The sequence below is a fragment of the Asparagus officinalis genome, chromosome 5 (assembly GCF_001876935.1).
Source record: "Asparagus officinalis chromosome 5, Aspof.V1, whole genome shotgun sequence".
NCBI lineage: Eukaryota > Viridiplantae > Streptophyta > Magnoliopsida > Asparagales > Asparagaceae > Asparagus > Asparagus officinalis.
The window spans coordinates 725002-746069 of NC_033798.1; the positions used below are offsets into that span (position 1 = coordinate 725002).

A 21068-nucleotide genomic window follows, 5' to 3' on the forward strand; every position below is an offset into this window, starting at 1 on the left:
TTTATAGATGAGCATCTTATTTCTACCTGCAGGAGAGATGTTGATCTTGTTAAGTTGTAGGATAATAAATTTTCAATTCACAACTTATGTCATTTCCAGCATTTTGTTTTTGTAATATTTTTTGACACATTGTAGCTAATAATAAATTTCTTAAGGTTTCTGAAACAATTACCTTTAATTTGACCATATACTTCAAGCATCTTTAACCATTGTGACCCTGAATCTTTTCCGTATATGTATTATCAGGAAATGGAATCAATTTTTGGCGAGCCACCTACACCCAGCGGCATGGACTCTAGTACCAGTGTACAAACCCAATCCATTTCTTCTGAACCGTGCAAAAGCCAACAAACCCTATCCCATGTAGATACCAGTGGACAAGCTTCAATGGTCGATATCTCCTCCAAAGAGGACAGTAATAGAGTTGCAGTGGCTAGTTGCAGAGTTCTTCTAGGCCAAAAGGCATTCAGCCTAGTCGCTGCCAACCAAATAGCCAAAGGAGACGTCTTGAATGTAGCAAAGATAGCTGGAATTAGCGGGGCTAAGCATACCAGCAACCTCATCCCTTTGTGTCATAATATTGGACTCAGCCATGTTCGTGTAGATTTGAGTCTCAATGAAGAGGATTTGAGTGTTGAGATAGAAGGAGAAGCTGCCACAACGGGGAAAACTGGTGTGGAAATGGAAGCAATGACTGCAGTTGCTGTTGCTGGACTCACTGTGTATGATATGTGTAAAGCCGCTTCAAAAGATATTCAGATTACTGATATTCGACTTGAGCAGAAGAGTGGAGGAAAGTCTGGGTTCTGGTCGAGGAATCAGTAATTTTGCAATGCAAATTAGCCTATGCAACATAGAGATTGAAGCACAATCATTCAAGGAAATAACCGACATGTAGAATTTGTATTGCAGATGTGATCATATGTTTGGATTTTTAGCATTGTTTTGCCTCCTTATCTCCGGCCCTCTTCGCCTAAGAATTACCCACACTTCTCTCTTTAGATTTTTCTGCCTGATGCTGAAAATGTATTGAATCAAGTGGGCTTAAGCTAGAGCCGAGTGTAATGGTGAAACCAAAATAGTTTTCAATGTATTCACAACTACAACCTCCATTGCTTGAGACGAGCAGTGATTATAACTTCGAAATAAAATTTTCCGCAGGGTGCAAAGATATGAAATCAAAATAAAGAGATGATGAAGAAGCAGATCAAATCAAGAAGCTCGACCATATTTTGAGCAGACGGGCATGAACCGAACCAGGTGGATTCAAAAGGATCCAGGTGGATTCAAAAGGATCGTATCCAAATAAGGAAAAAGATACCACAATCATAGGATATCTAACATCAGAACCACCATACCCTAAGTTAAAACACAACAATAAAAGGAACAGGCAGGTTGGAGAACAAGTTAACATCAAACTTTTACTTTGAGTGCATGTTGCAGGCAACAGTGGTATTATAATTTGACAGTCAGATTCAACTTCCAATTTACAAAGATTCATGCATCATGCACCCTCCAATTGTATTGACACCGAAATTAGGCACTGTAAGCATTAAGCTTGGGAAGAAAAATGTGATGCCGAGCTACTACTGGCGTCTGTCAGCGTCACTACACAGGAAAGCTGCTCATCTGATAAAAACATCATCAGCTTTCACAAAGAAAATACAAAAGATGCATACATCCGTGTTAGAGAAAATCTATAGAAGTAGCCCCGCTTGCAGTAGTTGCTTGTCATCTGAGCCCGCTTTTTGTTTCTTCCATCTGTAAGCAGCTTCTAATACATAATCAAAGTATTCTTCATACCTACACAAAATCTCGCAGCCCGCTCAATTTCGCCTACGAAAAATAACGCTAGGCTGGCTAATTATAAGTGGACCATTTGGAGATATACCCCTTAAATGCAACCCCCCTCCCCTAAACCCATGGAAAAAGAAACCGAACAACCCAGATAAAAAAAATCTCAATATTTGCAAAACTAACCCCAAATCGTCAACTTTGGAAAAAAGAAACACTCAAATCAACAGATCATCAACTTTGATAGGCTAATTTGCAACTGCAGTGTAACGATATCAACAAAGTAATCAAATACTTACTCAGCATATCCATCAATGATTTGTTGACTCTGGGGATACTTCTTTCCAAAGTTTATGATTTGGGGATAGTTTTGCAAATATTAATAGTCGGGGGGTTGTTTTGCAAATACACATGATGTAAGGGGTATATATACAAAAGCCTATTACAAAAGATGAAAAGATACATACAAATGGAAAGCCTAGCATGCATGTGTGAGCATGTGTGTTAGGCCGTTGATCATTACACTAATTTCTGTATTGTTTTGCACTAATTTGGATATCATTTGATGATTTAACATTCTCATTCCTCTTTCAAAAGTTTTATGCATAATGTCCTCTAGGAATTTTTTTCGAGGGATAGGAAATAGGGGTGCCAAACCGTATCCGAGGAAATATCCGTAACCGTATCCGTTAGGATACGGATATGGTTACTCAAATCTATAACTGATAGGATATGGTTACGGATATGGTTTTGTAGTGAAATATCTGTATCCGTATCCGAAAATATCCGAATACATATTAGTCATACTCTTACGATAGTTTCGATTCTTAGATTATGGATTTGTGGTTAATTTGGATGATCAAGATGTCTAATCTTAGCTTTTCAATCATAATGAACATATTAATGAAATCTTTTTGTATCACATGACTATATTTTTCTGAATACACTCTAGTTTTCTCATATCCTTTTTGTATCCGCATGCATATCCGTTTATATATCCGCATCTATATCCGTAACCGCATCCGATTTTGACGAATATGGATATGAATCTTTCTTACCGACGTATATCCGTATCCGTATCCGAGATGGGTAAGCGGATATGAATATGGTAAGTGTCATATCCAAGCCGTATCCGCTCCGTTAACACCCCTAATAGGAAAGATATCTCTAAAGGGAAAATGATCTCTATAGAAAATCATATAGGCAGGCCAACTTAGGATGTCCACAGCACAATTTTCAGAATTGGCGATCCACATTTTCGAAACGTATGTATCATGTACATGGATCATATGTATCATGTACATGGATCAATACTTTCGTTCTTCCTCCCTATTCCTCCCTATATGTACGTATGTCACATTAGCACCACAGCAACAAAAAACGTGAAGTAACACATCGGCCATTGGCCCATGTTTACTCATAGTAATGTCTTAAAAGGTCCATAGAGACAAAATACTTAGCAGCAAACTGCACTAATGAGTCTTCTAATCCTCAACATAACACAACATCAGCTACACTTTTACATGACTATGATGTCCTAAACACAAACTACAACTAGTACAACATTAAACACACTTTGATATACATGATGGCATCATTTTTCCAGAAATTGACTATAATGTCGCGAGCACAAATTACAACTAGAAGTACAACATATAGAAACACTCATCCTAGGTTAAATACATAGTGAAAACGTGTGTGCTAAGCTGCTGTAACTGGTTAAACTCAGATGTGTTCAATTCCCGAAGACTATCCATCTTGAAGCTCTTAAGGCGCATTGACAGAGCAAAGACAGCACAGAAGAATACTGTAAATGGAATGTTAACCGATGATCTGCATCAATTAACGTCTTCATTCCACCGGGTTGGACTCCATTGTTTGGATAGCGGGTGGAGTTACAGCAGGGAATGCAAGAACGGAGATGGAGCCATCCGACCTGTCACAGATCTCTCTGTACTCTTGGCAAACGGCACATAGATGGCAAAACATATGAGTAGTTAAATCTCCGCATGGTGCCTCCTAAAAAGGGCGAGGAGTTTGGATTAGAAAGTATGAACAAGGACTGAAATGAAACAAAACTTCATTAGGTCACTTACAGAATGCAGATACACCCCCCTCGCTATGGCTGTGTAGCCACTTATACCCTCTAATTATTTTATTAGTACTTACGCCCTGAACTCAAGAAGATGTGATTATGAATTATGTGACAATGAATTACCTTTCGCCCATAATTTAACCGAAAATATAAGTAGAACTGCCCTCTAAATTGACGGTAAAAGAAGTAACTTGGCTGAGGTTCAACGGGTGTGAGTTCTAATAATAAAACAGTTCAAGTAGTATCAATGGCTGGCCACCACAGTAAGGGGGTGTATCTGCAATTAACACCACTTTATTTCAAGAAGAAATATTGCAAGTCAGATCTTACGATAGGCTTAGTACTTACCAGTTAACATGACAGTTAAATAGTATAATGTTTATGGTAGCATTAGCAAGGGTACAAGTACACCAATGCATACCGTTATAGTAAAGATTAACTAAGCATTTTAGTATCATTAGGCAATCAAATGATCAAGAAATTTTTATTCTGGTTCAAACAATAGTTGCTTGATGATCTAATGTAGAACAAAATGTGGGTGCAACTTTCATATCTTACTATCATTCTCTCTACTCCCAACTCTCCACCTCCTTGTGGATGCAATGAAAATTTTGACTACCCACATGAATGTTCATCTAATAAATCAACAGTCTGTCATAAGTCAAAGAGGCTGCAGGGTACCTGTATGTTATACTTTGCCCGGAGTGCTCTACGGTATCCACAAGCATAACAAGCAACTGTAGATCCTGGTACTAATGTAAGAATTCCTCCACTGAACATACAGCAGAGACTATTGAGAAGACCCCATAATATGAAATGTGTCATGCACGATCCTGCCAAAGTTCCTGAGCCTAAAAATTCTGCATTCTTCCCAAACAAGTAGCATGGACAAACAGTACCAATGCAGCCTACAGAGAGCAAATTATCATATTAGGAACTGAAGTTTTACTTGCAAAATAAGCTTTCTTTTTTTGTTACAAGCAATACCAACAGAAATCTCAAAACCAATATGACTTGGAAGAACTAGCTCTGAACCCATGTCATAATAAACACAGATATAAATGCTCCTTGATTGTAAATTGCATGATCTGTCCTTCTATGTAATACATATTTTCTACTTGTGAGGAGAGGAACTCTTTTCCTTTCACTTCTTCACATTAAATGCTACAAACAGTAGAATGAAGTCATTTCCATTTTTTTGGAGTGAGAGATACCCTCCTATTTGTTTCTTAGCCATTCATCAGAAATCCAATGGCTCAAGAAGTGGGAGGAAAGAAATATCCTTATCTTTGAAGGAATATACACTAACACCACACAAACAACTATGCAACAGAATGACATATCCATGCTATTAATTGTGATATAAATCATTAGATATTCCTATAAACCAAACAGCGCATCATTTGGTGCACAACCAATATTTATTTCTAGTCATGTTATATGTGAAATGCATATTCAGAGATAAAGATACCAATTCAAGTTTTCAGATTCTAAGCTTTTAAGCCCTCTATTTGACTACCCAAACTCAGGAATTAGTCCTTCTTAACTATGACAAATGCATCTTAATACACAAACTATTTTTGAATTTGAAGCAATCATCAAGCCTCCAGTTGTTGCTTGTTTTAATTAAATTATCAAGAAGCTTTAGATCATGCTCCATTGAATTAGGTGAACAATTTTATCTCTAAGCAGTAAGTTGTCACTAGTCAACATATGCTTGAAACACCAAGTCATATTCAGTGCAGTTCATGTTTTTGGTGCGGAGCATGTTTGCCAACAAAGTCATTTTCACTTATTAGTATCCTTTTACTTAAAAGGTGCCAAAATCATGTTTGGTAAGGGTTTACTTATTACTTATTTTTAACTTATAAGTAGGAAAAAGAATAAGTTAGGACTTCCTAACTTATTTTTTGGCCACTTATAAGTAGATTTACTTATTGATGTCAAAAGACTATATTGCCCTCTTACAAAATAAGTAAAAATAAGCACTAAGTAACTTATTAAGTAATCATAAATTAAGTAGTAGTCAAACATGCCACTAGTATGATAAGAATCTGATGTCTTTCTAGTAATAGACAAAGCACAGAGAGGATATGATCTCCTTAACTAGAGGATTGTGGAAAATTGTTATAGATATCTAGACTAAGATTGTTCAATACAATTGTTGGCTTCACTTTTGGGGAACATAGTAGTGTTTCCCAGTAAAAGGGAATAATCTATTTTACTCATTTACCCTGTAATGAAATAGGGAAGTTCTACCTATTTTCCATTGCAGTGATTTCTAAATTACCAGTTGGGGTAACGGATAAAGCTAAAACCCTACAAGGTAAGGGAGAAGTTTACCTGTCATAATAGTAATTTATAAGTTACTCATTAAGGTAAGGGTAAAGGAGGCTTGCCATACTTTTAGCCCTATAGTCACTTAAATAGCATCCCTTACCTGTTAGTCTTAACTAGGAAGCAACAGATACATTGCACGTAATTACAAGAGAGAAAAATGATAAAGGCAGGCTATGTAGCACGGACACGGATCCGACACGGCCATCCGACACGCCGAGACGAGGCAAATCCTAAAAAATACATAGGATACGTGTGTTCGACACGTGTGTCCGACACGGACACGACACGACACGGCTTCATGTTATGCGTGTCCGTGCTTCATAGAAGGCAGGTCAGTGAAAGGAATATTGGGCATCGAGGTGCTTATGACCCCTTGAAGTGGAGATTACACAATACACTAACTCAGAGAATGCTTATGCTCAATGATTATTAGAAACAGCTTGAACCAATAAGAAAATTTGGAAGGTTACATGAGAGACCCATAACCACAAAATCTACCAGTTAAAATTTTCAACTGCTAACTCAAAGTCCTGGACGTATATGGATATTACCAATTACTTAACATAAAGAGATGGGTGGGCATGCATTTCCAACTAGATTAGTCACTAGATTATTCAGTATAAAAATTATGGGAATAAAATCATTTTGTCTTGTTCCCTAATCACATTTCCCATCTCTAATCTCGTATCCTAACCATACCCTGACCCTGTTAATCTATCTACTATCACTTTCATGCCATCCTTTGATTTATTTATTTTAACCAATATTCAACCTTCACTCCTTTATTCAACAACATGACAAGTGACATCAGGACATGAATGATTTAAGAGTTTCCATGGTCTTTATGGTTGATTGAAATCTAGAAAGCATGTTCTTTATTTCCATAAAGAGGATGAAAACATGAGTTATGGAAACTCATTTCCACTTTCAAAACAAACATAAAGGAAGGAACTCATCAGGAAGATAAGTTGGTCATCGTGATGTGAATATGCCCTCATGACAAAGACAACTCCCATGAGACGGTTAGTTGTCGGATGCACTCTTAATAGACAAGGGGACCTAAAAACCCACAAATGTTTCCAACAATTTAATCATGCTCATCTATACTATCTAACAGCCTATCTATAGTATTCTAATAAAAGGTGACACAAGTCAGTCATTGATTGGAGTTATTTCTGATTTCCAATGAGGAAAATGGCATCGATGGGTGTTCCTTTTGAATGGGCATAAACAAAGTCATAACAATACTAGATCCCTCGCATCGAAGGGGCAATAGCTAGCTTCATATATAACCAATGCACCTTTCATTTAAATGTTTTCACAGGGATAGAAAGTAGCATACAGCTCTGCATATCATCACAGCAAGCGCAGATCCCCGACGACCACTGCGTCGGATCCTTCGCCGCCGTAAGCCGACGAACCGAGGAAGAATCCCCATCCCCTTTCACACTGCTCTGATCAGAATCAAGATCCTCAATGGCCACGTCAGATTGCCCTAAAGGGACATACAAAGGGGGAACGTAGCCTCCTTTCCCCTTCATTGTCGCTTCTGAAAACACAATAATAGCATCGATTTAGCAAAATAACCATCTAAACATCAGACCCAACTGTAGATCTACGATTGCCCTAAGCAAATTTTGGCAAATAACGTTGAAAGATCAAATTTTTATGGAAATGAATTGATTCGCGTACCTTATGAGCTTCGGATTCTAGAGATCTGATCGTCCGTCAGCTGATCCGCCATTTGAGAGTACAGAATCGATCGATCGAACGAAAGAAATATCGAAAAAGAGAAGAGAATTGAGTCGAAAACTTATTATCGTCAGCGACCGAAGAGGCTGCTGTTTTTTATTTTTTATTTTTTATTTTTAACATGAAGGCCACCCGAAGCCGAAGGCAACTGTGGACCCCAGAAGCACACAACTATGCTATTTACTGAAATGCCCCTACAATTCCTTTCCTCTTAGGGGCTGTTTGTTTGGGCCAAAAAGCAGAAAATGGGGTTAAGAAAACTAACACAGGAAAATGAGTCTCATTTTCCTTTACAACCCGTTGTTTGTCTTGCAAAAAGAAAAGAGGAAAGTGGGGGAATTAGGGCTTTCGCGATCAATTTTCAGCGGTTTTATTTCCGCTCTGAAGCTCCTGATTTTGCCGAAAAATAGCAAAAAGGAGATCTGTCTCTCTCTCTCTCCCGCCTCCTCATCTCGTCATCTCTCTCTCTCTCTCTCTCTCTCTCTCTCTCTCTCTCTCTCTCTCCCCCGCCTTTAATCCCTCGTTCACTTGCCCATAATCCCTCGTCATCGGCGGTTTTTGGAGCTCGAAGCCGATGAACACGAATCCCTCGTTCCCTTGCCTCTAATCCCTCGTCAGCGACGTTTTTTGGTGCCTGAAGCCGACGAAGACAAACAGGTAAATGCCCTAATTTTTTCCATAATTTTTTTCATAATTTCAGGTAAATGCCCTAGAGTTTTAATCTGTGATCTATTTTATGTGTGGTTGAATTGGGTGAAAAGGTTATTTCTTTTGTAGATTAAAGTTTAGATCTTTATTGTATGTTCAAAATTTAGATTAGGGATGTACGTTACAGAGGAAGAATTTGTAAATTATGGAAATTATTAAGTTTTGAGATAAAGAAGGAAGTTATTGATTAAGTTTGTGAGTCGCTATACTTGAAATTTCTATATATGGTTTGATCAGGGGAAGAATGTGAATAAAGCATATATTACATCAAATCCCTACCTTGGTTTGCAAGTTAAATTGCTAGCCAATACAAAACTAAAATAAATAAAATTGGAAGGTAATTACAATAAAGATATTAGGTTATGTAATGATTAAATTGAAATAAATAAATAAAATTGGAAGGTAATACAAAACAGAAATGTGTGGATATTAGTTTATGTAATGATTTGAAATAAATAAATAAAATTGGAAGGTAATACAAAACAGAAATGTGTGGATATTAGTTTATGTAATGATTAAGTTTCCCAAAGTAGTTGAATTTCTATGAAATTTGCATGATTTATTAAACACCTGTTTTTGCATGCAAGTGGGTGATAGTGCTTAAGAAAAATATATAAAGCAAAATAAGGTTTATTTTTAATTGTATGATTGTCAAAATTATGCACGGGAAAAAAACATAAAACACACACGCGCTCACACACAAAGGAGACACCTAAACACCCAACATTAGTCCAATTTTAATCAATTGGACCTTGTTGTCTCGAATGAATAGTATTAGTTATGTAACTTTTGCACATACGTTTCAATAAGAAAATTCATGTGCAGACTAACTTATTGACCTCAAAGCACATGTTCCAGCACCTCAATAGCACATATTTCTAAATGACTTGTTTCATTTGCCTTTAATGTTGGTATCTACTTTAATATGACGTTTGTATTTTAGATGGATGATGATCTCGACGAAGAGACAGTAGTTAATATGTGTTCGGGTGTTGCACTATCTGTTTTAGTTATGGTTATGACATTCATGAGGATAATGCAAAGTAGATGTAGATCTATATGTACATGTCCCACTGAGGAGAAAATAAAGCAATATCAAAATAAAAAACAACACATGGACCGGATATATAATGGATTTAGTGATAGTTGTGTCAACTATGTTAGAATGTGTAAAACCCCAAAAATTTGAATATTTTGTAATAAATAATAAATGTGTTGTATTATAAAAAAATAATATTTATTAATGTTTTAGTATGCTAAGAATTTATTTGAGATCAATTCAATGTATATATGTGAATATAGAAGTGATATCATGCACACGTGCCCAGGCCTGAATCTGGGAAAAACGACCAGTTAAAAGTATATGTATTTTACACATTGAAACAGTTAGAATCTGGAAAAACTTAAAATACCAAAGTTGTAGGTATCTTCAAGAGATTTCCAAAAAATCTTATATCACCTCATTCCGATATCAGACACGAAAGTTATTGCCAAAATACCGAAGGTTGTCTTCCTAGTCAGACTAGGTTTACTGGTTCGGGTCAAACGGGTTTATTTCGGGTTTGCATATATATATACTTATGTTTTCACAAAAATTATCACCCTTATATCAGAGTTTTAAACCCTAACAGTCCCTATTCCTCTCTCTAAAGCTCTAACCCTAAATTTGAGAATTTTGAGAGCTTTGTGAAGCAAATATCGACACAATGGCAAGATCATCGACGTGTAGCAAGGAGAAAACGGGTTGTTTGCACTTCTAATTGCTTGTTGTTTATCTCAGAGGCTTAGAATGATATTTGAGGCAAGATTATCTTCTTCCAAACCTATCCTCATAGTTAAATAACTAGTATAGATGATTAATATGATGTTGAATATGTGTTTTCATGCTTTAATCTTAACCTTAGGTGTTAAAAGTCAGATTTTTAATAGTAAACCTTAAAACAAATGCAAGATGAATAATCTTTTCTTGCTATTTATGATAGTATCATGATCATGATCATTAGGGTTTTTCATAATTTCATTCATATATGATTTTCTTGCTATTTATGATAGTATCATGATCATGATCATTAGGGTTTTTCATAATTTCATTCATATATGAGAAATTTAAGTGATGTACTATATAGATCATTAGGGTTTTTCATAATTTCATTCATATATGAGAAATTTAAGTGATGTACTATATATATGTTTTTTTGCAGAAAACTGTAGCACTTGTATAATCTTTAATTAAGAGTTTAGGATAGCAAACAAACTCTAAATTTAACCAAACTAGTTTTAAATGAAAGCTATATGTATCTAGTTTCTAAAACAGAAAATCATTCTTAAAAAGACTTTGTATAGAGAAAGATATGTTATGTTTACTAATAACATGTCCTGCAGAAAAATAGCTGCACATATATAATGTTTAACTGGATATTTGGGATAACAAATGAACTCCAAACTGAACCAAACTTATGTCATTTGAAAGATGTATGAATCTAGTTTTCAAAACAGAAAAACATTTGTAAAAATGGTTTTCCTAGAGAAAGATATGCTTATTTTACTAACAGATGTCCTGTCTATTTTTCCTGCTCGTTTTGTGGAGCTGTGTTGCGCCGTTTTGAGGTGCGTTCGCAGAGTTTTGAGCCGCTTGATGTTACACGTATAGTCATGAATATGTTATGTTATACATTTAATAATCCTAAGGGGATTATGATGAATTTTTATTTGATCATATTTGAATTAGATATAGTTCATATACATGTTAGATGTCGTTGATGAGCACAGCTCAGTACTATATGGGATAGTGCGTCGACACACCAGATATACACAGTTTATACAAGAGGTGGATATCGTTGATGAGCTCAGTTCAGTACTACATGAGGTAATGCGTCGATATTCCACATGTACAAACCATTGAGTCGGATTTTAGAAGGCTTGATCTAGCCGTCCGTCCCGCACTAGGGTGCGATGAGGCTCGTGAGCCGTATTTCTAGGATGCTTATTTGGTAGTCGGTCCCGCACTCATGTTACGCACTGAGATCACGATGAGACTAATGAGTCGTGTACATAGTTTAGGATAGGGCTGAGCACTGTTCGGTTCGGGTCGGTTTTTACCAAATTTTGAACAACCGAACCGAACCGCATATAATTCAAAACTGAACCGAACCGTTGCAAGTCGGTTCGGTGCGGTGCGGTTCGGTTTGTTCGGTTCTAACTTCATTTTCAGAATAACTTAAACAGTAGACTTGCCAAATGCTAAATCAAATAGAATATATCATGATAGGTAAGGGATTCCATGAATATTAGATAGTAGTATTTCAGGGGTTGTCGACTTAATTTGGAAAAAACAAGAGGGGAAAAAAGGAACAAAATCATCATCCATGAAAACATATATACCATAAAACAAATTAAGGATCGTTATCAAAGCACAAACTCAGAAAATCATAAGAGAATAGGAGTGCATAAATGAACAGGAAACTGATAGGCCGATATCTCAACTTACTAGCTGCTGTATGAGAATAGGAGTGCATAAATGAACAGGAAACTGATAGGCCGATATCTCAACTTACTAGCTGCTGTATCCAAGGAAATAAATCAAAATTAAAGAATTATCTCAACTTACTAGCTGCTGTATCCAAGGAAATAAATCAAAATTAAAGAATAATCGCAGTCAGAAGCTAAAAGAAAAGCAAAAGATAAAGTTTATACCTCGGCCTCAGCGACGGCGACGGGTGCGGGTGTCCCCCCAAAAGCCGGAGACAGATCCTGAGCCTAAGGAGATGTTTCGACCTCGGCCATGAAGACTGCGGAAGTGAGGAAGAGGAAGAGGAAGTGAGAGAGGTGGACCGTGGAACCGAGGACTGAGGAGTGAGAGAGAGCGAGAGAGGAACTGAGGAGGCGGCTAGGAAAGGGGGAAGGGAAGTTTAGGTGTTTAGAGTTTAAGAGTCTGAGACTTTATCTTTGGGGACGGGTCGGGTTTAAGCAGAATGAGTATTTAGACCATGGGGTATTCGGTCGGTTCGGGTCGGTTCGGGTTAAAAAGTTTTCAACCCGAACCGCTTAAAATCGATTTTTTCGGGTCGGTTCGGATCGGTTCGGTCGGTTTTTTCGGTTTGGACCGAACCGTGCTCAGCCCTAGTTTAGGATACCTACAGGGTAGTCCGTTGCACTGAGACAATTACTTGATAACCTAAGTATGGCAAATGCCGATTATGAATACGACCTATCATTGAACTATATGACTGAGATACGTTACTTTTGAAAGTATACAAAATTATGTGTTGGTATTTTATTCTATCCCTCCAGTGATAGTGGAAGATATTATAAATACGATGTGTTGATATCTTATTTCTTTTACTGTCTTCTTTACTTCTTAGTTGGGATCAATGATTAGACAACTTGAGACATATGGTATATATATGAGGGTTTCCTTATTTGGATTATTTCGCTCGACGTGTTATGCATTTCTAATTATTGGTTTTATTAGATTATCTTTTCTTAGTTCGGTATTAATGTTTAGATATCTACAATTTGAGACTTATGGTATATACATGAGGGTTTCCTTGTTTGGATTATTTTGCTCGACGTACTACGTCTCGTGTTATAGGTTTCTAAATGTTAATCCTACTTAGATACGGGCAAAATGAATCTAGGTAGACTAAGCTTAATAGATAGAGCCTTCACTCCATCTAGAAGCCCTTCCCCTGGGGGCGAATGGAGGTAATCTTGCTGTAGCGTTCTGACGCTCTTGTTGTTGTCCTTTTTCTTTTAAATTACTTTTCAGGTAGTTCGGAGTTTCAGAGAGCCGCAGGGTGATGGAATTCTGGCATAGTCGCCGTCGCATATTTTTACTTGTAGAGACTCCACTGTAGTTTTGAGTTTTATCCAAACATTAGAGTTTCATATTCATATTGTAAAGGCAGTGTGCCTTAGTACGATTTTTAGTTGATTCATATTGAGACATTAATTTTTATTATTCAGATATCAGATGTATTATAGTTGAGACATGATTCTTTTCATTTATGAGATATCTCTTCTATATCATGTCTATTACATTTATTCCCTTTATTTTGCCTGTTTATACCTGCACTTCTATTTGGTTCTACTAGAGGATATTACTGTGATTGGTGAAACATATTTATACACAGTGTGGGTGCATGGCAGGTTTGACATCTCTGGTTTCACCTTGGACTGCAGCCTTGTGTGAACCCAGGGGCGTCACAGATACAATGGTGCTTTTATGAAGCTTGCAGAGATCATGAGGAGGAATGATTTATTACGGACCCACGACATGTTGCAGTGGAGGAGCAACTTGCTATGACTTTGAATATTTTTGGGCATAAAACTAAAAATCTAAGTGTTAGGTCACATTTTATTAGATTTGGCGAGACTATGAGTAGGTATTTCAACAAAGTGTTAGAAGCAATGTACCACATACGTTCACGCTTTTTGAGACAAGCACGGAATGAAGTTTCACAGGAGATCCTTAGCAACCCTCTATACTATCCTTATTTCAAGGTATTCTCTCTTTAATCTATGATTAAAAGTATGTTTATTTAATTTGCCACAAAATATTCAATAGTAATTTGTTTTTTAGGATTGTATTGGTATGGTAGATGGGACACATATTGAAGCTATGCTACCTGCTAGTCTTCAACCACGATTCTGTGGTCGAAAAGATGTTACACAAAATGTTTTAGCGGCTTGTACTCCAAACAAGTTGTTCACTTACGTATTAGCAAGGTGGGAAGGATCTGCAAATGACTACATAGTCCTTCAAGATGCATTGTCTAGGCCACAGCCTCATGGCTTGAAAGTATATGACGGTAATTTCATCAAATCTTCAATTTTAAGTAATTACTTCAATTAATAAATGATATTGAATAAAATTTTAACAAATTCTAATAAACGCTTTCATGTCATGCAAATTATAGGGAAGTATTACTTGTGTGATGCGGGATACACGACTATGTCAGGTTTCATCTCCCCGTATCGTGGTATTCGTTACAATTTGAAGGAACAAATAGGAAGAACACCTAAAAATAGAAGGGAATTATTCAATCTTAGACATTCTTCTTTGAAGGAACAAATAGGAAGAACACCTAAAAATAGAAGGGAATTATTCAATCTTAGACATTCTTCTTTAAGATCTAAGATTGAATCTAAGAACACCTAAAAATAGAAGGGAATTATTCAATCTTAGACATTCTTCTTTAAGATCTAAGATTGAATCTATATTTGGTTGTTTGAAGAATCGTTTTAAAATTCTCATCGCGAAGCCTCATTACCCTTTTCGTGCGCAAGTGGATATCTTATTAGCTTGTGTAGTTCTTCACAATTATATTGCAATGGTTGACCTGGATGATGACATATTCAATGAGGCCATTGACATTGAAGATGATGAAGGAGATGTTGCTATTGAAGATGAGAATAATATTGTTGATTTTTCTCAACCCCGGACTCAAAGGGAGCAAACACACTCAAAAAACGTGTGGAATGATCGTAGAAATCAAATAGCTTAGGATATGTGGGTTGATTATTGTGAAAAATATAAGGGAGGGAATACTAGTGAAATAGGCATGTGATGCGCATGATAGCGATGTTGTCTTATGTTATTAATTATTTTATTTTCATGTACTTTATTTTATGATGGCATGTGTAAAACTATGTAATGTTAATCAAGAAACATTTGTATGTTATTATTATGTGTTGTATGGAATTTCTCTTAGGACACACTTTCTTTACGCAACTAAAGTTTATTTTTTGTATTTCTCTATAATTATTTTCTAGGTATGGACGTCAACTTCAATTATGAGGAAAATGTTAAGGTCAAAGGCAAGAGTACGTCATCAAATTCATCTCCTAGAACCCCAAGGAATTCATCAATCCCTTGTGGGTTCAACCCGGTGTTTGTTGGAAATTTGATGTAAAAAGACAAAGAAAGAAAATTTGACTTGTATTCTCTCAAAATCGATTACAATTTGGATTCCGATTACAAAAGAGAAGAGAATGGATTTGATTCTCTCCTTTGTTTAATTCTGGGTTCTTCACGGTGGCGATGAGATGCCTCCCTCGAATGCTCGCGTCGAGTTTGCTTCTCGTTGACGATCCGAACGTCTTGATTCACTGGAACGATGTCTTCTCCTCACGATTTGACGCTGTGGAGAACTTGCGTGGCAAGTTTGAAGATAACTCTTGACGAGTTGATAACTCTGAACGAGTTTTAGAAGAACTCGTAGAGTAAGTTTTGAACTCTGATCGAGTTGATAACTCTGACGAGTTTTAGAAGAACTTGCAGAGCAAGTTTTGAACTCTGATCGAGTTGATAACTCTGAACGAGTTTGAACTCTTGAAAAAGAGTTGATTTGAACCGAAAGTCGGTTATAAGCCAAGGGAATGCTCCTGTGGTCGATCGTTGCTGAGGATGAACGTCGATCGCCCCCTTGCTGCCCAAAAAGAAGGATCCCAGAGCCCAGAGCCAAAAGCCAGCCAAAAAGGAGCGCCCGAACTCAGTTGAGTTTCCCACTATTTATAGGGGGTTTAGGGGTGGCAACTGCCCCCTTAATTAGCTCCTCCATGGGCTGAGTGGGGTGTAACCACCCCCTCTTAAACAGCTCCCGAAATAGTGGGGAAAACGGTTTTGAAACCGTTCTGTTAGTGCTTTGAACGAGTCAAAACGCTGAAAACAGCGTTCTGGGCCTTAACTCTGCGTCTTATTGATGAGACGCAGAGTTGGGCGCTTGTTGGGAGTTGAAAACGCAAGGGCCGCTTGCGTTCGGACCTTAACTCTGCGTCTTAAAGATGAGACGCAGAGTTGGGCGCTCGCTGGGAGTCGAAACGCACAGGCCGCATGCGTTTTAGAGATGAACTCTGCGTTTTAGGCTAAAAACGCAGAGTTGGGCCTGTTTAAAGGCTGAAAACGCACAGTTGTGCTGTTTTAGAGATTAACTCTGCGTTTCTAGACTGAAAACGCAGAGTTGAGCCTGTTTAAAGGCTGAAAATGCACAGTTGTGCTGTTTTAGAGATTAACTCTGCGTTTCTAGATTGAAAACGCAGAGTTGAGCCTGTTTAAAGGCTGAAAACGCACAGTTGTGCTGTTTTAGCGATTAACTCTGCGTTTTGATGTTGAAAACGCAGAGTTGAGCATGTGCGCTTTGACTCTGTAATGCAGAGGCGAACCTTAGGCGGGCTTGGCGGGCTTCAGGCTAAGTCCAATGTTCTGATGAAGTCCAGTCTTGCAGACGGACCTCAGAACATAATTTGCTGCGAAGAACAGGTCATAACTTTCAAACCGTAAGTCGGAATTAGACGAATTATATATGAAAATCGGCTATCTCGACGAGACGGGGCCATCCGAACCAAGCCGAAGGCTTCGGTTCGCTTCCTCCGTTTGGCCAAATTCCTTACGGTTTGAGAGATATCTGCATTCTAATATGAAGAGACCGTCAATTTGTAGTCTCTTTTGCTAGAGCTTTGCACAGATCGTCCTCTTGTAATCTTCGTCTTGGCTCCTTGAAAATATGAGAGTCGTCAGATTGTAACTCCCGATGTTGATTGTGAATGCTGTTGAATTGGGGCCTTCATTAGTTGTTGTGAAGGTCGTCAGATTGTAACCTTCTACGTGAAAGTCCTCAAATTGTAGCCTTCTGGAAGTCGTCAGATTGCAACTTCCATCATCAGTGTTTGATGGGGGATTAACTATCTATTGTGATTTTTAGACAGCCTACACCCGGGATTTATGCCTTATCACTCTTCACAAGTTGGCCAAGGTCCTAACTTTTGGAATAATTTCCAAATACAAGATGCTAACTATTGGGGAATTGACCAACAACCATCAATTTCATTCATGAACATGCTAAATGCTTGTCCAACTTTACAACATCAAAGTTGTAGCATGGGTGAAACTCTGCCACCTAATCAACAAAGTCAAAGCAACAAGAGGAATTCTATTGATATTGATGGTGATGAAAGTTCATCTCCTAATCCAAAGAGGAAAAAGAAAGCCCTTGCACGTAGAACTAAAGAGAAAGAGGCTTGCAAGGGGAGAGTTAACCAATTATGGGAGAGTAAACATGATAATTTGCTAATTCCTTTCCTTGCAAAGTGTGCTAAAGAGGGAATGAAGGCGGATAAGAAGTTCAAAAAAACCGCTTATCGTGGCGCCGCCATTCATATAAATAAAAAATTAGGGTCAACGTTCACTACCGAGAATGTTGAAAACCGTATGAAAACTATCTACAATAAATTATTGGACATGCAAAAATATCGTAACTTGAGCGGTGCTGGTTGGGATGATGCGAAGAAGATGGTAATTATGGATGAAGCTTGCTTTGATAGATGGCTAGAGGTATTTACAATTTTGTAATGTTCATTTCTTATCAAATATTTCTAATTTTGTTCAATGTTGTCCATATATGGATTTGGTATATTCCTTAACTATGCAGGACAAGAGTATAAATAGTTCTAAACTTAGGGAATACATCAACAAGCTCATGAAACATTATGAAAACCTTGCAACTATTATTGGAGATGATGTTGCTAGAGGAGATTATGCAGTAGATGTGTTGGATAAATTTGGTGGTAGTGCACATTTTAGTCTTGATGATGATGATGATGATATTAGTATGCCAAAGGAGAACACGCCTAGCTATGTCTCTTTAGATGATAATGATATTCTACCACCGAAGGTTCCAACTATGCCCTCAAAATCCAATCCATCTTCTAGTATGAACAAAGTTAAAAATGACATGTCAAAGATGCGTAAAGGAAAGGGGGGAGATCTAGTGAGGACACGGTACTTATGAGTGAGATAGTAAATAAGGTTAAACAATTCACCTCATCTATGCGCATGGTAAGTATGCATTGGACCAAGAAGTTGGCAAAAGCTATATTCACACATGATGATGAATTTGACATAGAAATTCTTGATAAGTTTTATCAACAATTGTATGAGAATGAATCACAAGCTAGGTTGTTTATGGGGAGGCCAACTATTATGCAAAAGAAGGTGTTGATTGAGTTCATGAAGAGTCAACCTCTTGATTAGAGTGGTGGAAGGTTAGATTACCTAGCTTTTGACACATTTTTGTGAAACTACCTACTTATATCAATGCTTGTGTAATTATTTTTGTATGTAAATGAGTTAGATGATTGCTCATCCTTTTGCCTAACAACTATAGTAGATGTATTAAACTTACATTTTTGCAAAACTAATGCTACTATCTATTTGTTGATGATTCATGTTATATATTTTATTAGTATGTTAATGCAAACTTGTTTGACAGGTTTACAAGTGGGGGTAAGGTGAATGATTTCACGTCGATGAATTAAAGTTAAAGAGGTATGCATATTTTGTGTTATGATGATGGGCTATGACTTTTAGGATATGCAGATAAAGTTTATAGCAATAGTATATTGGTGATGCAATACATTGCATCCAACATTGCTATTATAAACTTCATGGCGAGGCAGATAATAAAGAAAAGAGCCTTTTCTGAGCATAATTTTTATAATTTTATTTGAGATTTGGTTTGATTTCCATCGTTGGGTTGTTCTGAGCACAACAAACTTGCTTGCCTTATTCATTTCTAACAACATCCTGTTTTTTGTTTTCAATGCATGTGGTTTCAACCTTATCTCGTACACAGTTGTTGTGTTGGATAAAGTTGGATTTTGTTCTCTGGTTTGCTGGTTCCATGTTGAGGATTCATGTACTTTTCTCTTTTATTTGGTGTTTTCATGATTATATGCACAAGTTGAGATCAATCATGCATATCTGCTCAGTTTGAGCTTATTATTTGATGGAGCTATGCCACTTGATTATTCTGAATTTTCAGACTTGCTCAGTTTGAACTATCATGACATCAGCTAGAACTAGCATGAAAGCCACTAGAACTAACATGAGCTCAATCAACTAGAACTAACATACCACTGGAACTAACGCTTATATTAGAAATAACACTAGTTGGAATGTTAGAACTAACTGAGTCTTTGACATTGGTTGTTATGACACTGATAATATGATATTATGCCATGATGATGGTCTTTTTAAATGTATGCAGCCAAAATCTATACTAGTAATCAATTGGCAAGGTAATACATTGTAGCCAACATTGCTTTTATAAAATTCATGGCGAGGCAGATAATGAAGAAAAGAGTCTTTTCTGAGCATAATTTTTATAATTTAGTTTGAGTTTTGATTTGATTTCCATCTTTGGGTTGTTCTGAGCACAACAAACTTGCTTGCCTTAGAACTAACATGACAATAGCTAGAACTAACATACCACTGAAACTAGCGCTTATATTAGAAATAACACTAGTTGGAATGTTAGAACTAACATGACAACAGCTAGAACTAGCACGAGAGCCACTAGAACTAACATGGGCTCAACTAGAACTAACATACCACTGGAGTTAACGCTTATATTAGAAATAACACTAGCTGGAATGTTAGAACTAACATGACAACAAGTAGAACTAGCACGAGAGCCACTAGAACTAACAAGGGCTCAACTAGAACCAACATACCACTAGAACTAACACTTGTATTAGAAACATCACTAGCTGGAATGTTAGAACTAACTGAGTCTTTGGCATTATGATATTATGCCATGATGATGATCTTTTTTTAATGTATGCATCCAAAATCTATATTAGGAATCAATTAGCGAGACAATACATGCAGCCAACATTGCTATTATAAATTTCATGTCGGGGCATACAATGAAGAAAATGGTTATAACTGAGCATATTTTTCACTTGAGCATCGGGTTTCTTCAAATCTTGTTCATTGAGCATTTTGGAATTAGGCCCTCAAATCTTTGAATATTTTACAAATCACTACCTCAAATCTTTTTTAAAAATTGCAAACAAGTCCCTCAAAAATTTAAATATTTTTATGTGACGGTTGATATATGTTCACCTCTCAATTTATGTTCGAAATAAAATTATCTTATAAAGGTGGTAATCTTACCATGGCGACCACAATCAAGTTTTCTTGATTTTTTAGTTTGAACCAAACACTAGAAATTGAGGGAATCTATTCACATATCAATTGGTTTCTTCTTTTTTCAATTTGAACCAAACTAAAAAAAGTGGGGGGAAATACTTTCCGCTCATATCTTATGAGAACCGTCCACGTGAGTAGAGTTGTAATAGGATGTGGACTTAATAATATTTCCATACAATTTAGGATTCTTATTGGCCGGCATGTTGACTAGTCAAGGAGCTCCCACTTCAGCAAGGGTGAAAAGATTTTAGGGCGCTTGGTCAACTAAAACTCCATCGAACTCTCCGCTAACCGCCCACAAACTCAAAACGCCCATCAACCAACCTCACACAGCGGGTCCCGCTTCATCTCGATGACGTGCCGCCCTCTAACCGGGCAGATCCGCTG

The 21068-nt window shown here is 37.1% G+C and overlaps 2 protein-coding genes across 3 annotated transcripts in view; one reads left to right on the forward strand and one right to left on the reverse strand.

Annotated features, from left to right (window-relative positions):
- The window catches only part of LOC109842803 (cyclic pyranopterin monophosphate synthase, mitochondrial), a 2940-nt gene extending 1818 nt beyond the window's left edge, over positions 1 to 1122 (forward strand). For both annotated transcript variants that reach the window (XM_020411690.1, XM_020411691.1), the window contains one exon: positions 247 to 1122. In XM_020411690.1, the coding sequence (XP_020267279.1) occupies positions 247 to 825 (579 nt within the window). In that variant the 3' untranslated portion in view covers positions 826 to 1122. The remainder of the gene's footprint in view (positions 1 to 246) is intronic.
- LOC109843067 (cell number regulator 5) lies at positions 3239 to 8087 on the reverse strand. The gene is made up of 4 exons (XM_020411999.1): positions 7922 to 8087; positions 7572 to 7778; positions 4571 to 4797; positions 3239 to 3813 (listed from the first exon to the last, which is right to left on the reverse strand). Exons 2-4 carry the CDS (start codon positions 7768 to 7770, stop codon positions 3646 to 3648), a joined length of 594 nt encoding a protein of 197 aa, XP_020267588.1. The 5' UTR covers positions 7771 to 7778; positions 7922 to 8087; the 3' UTR covers positions 3239 to 3645.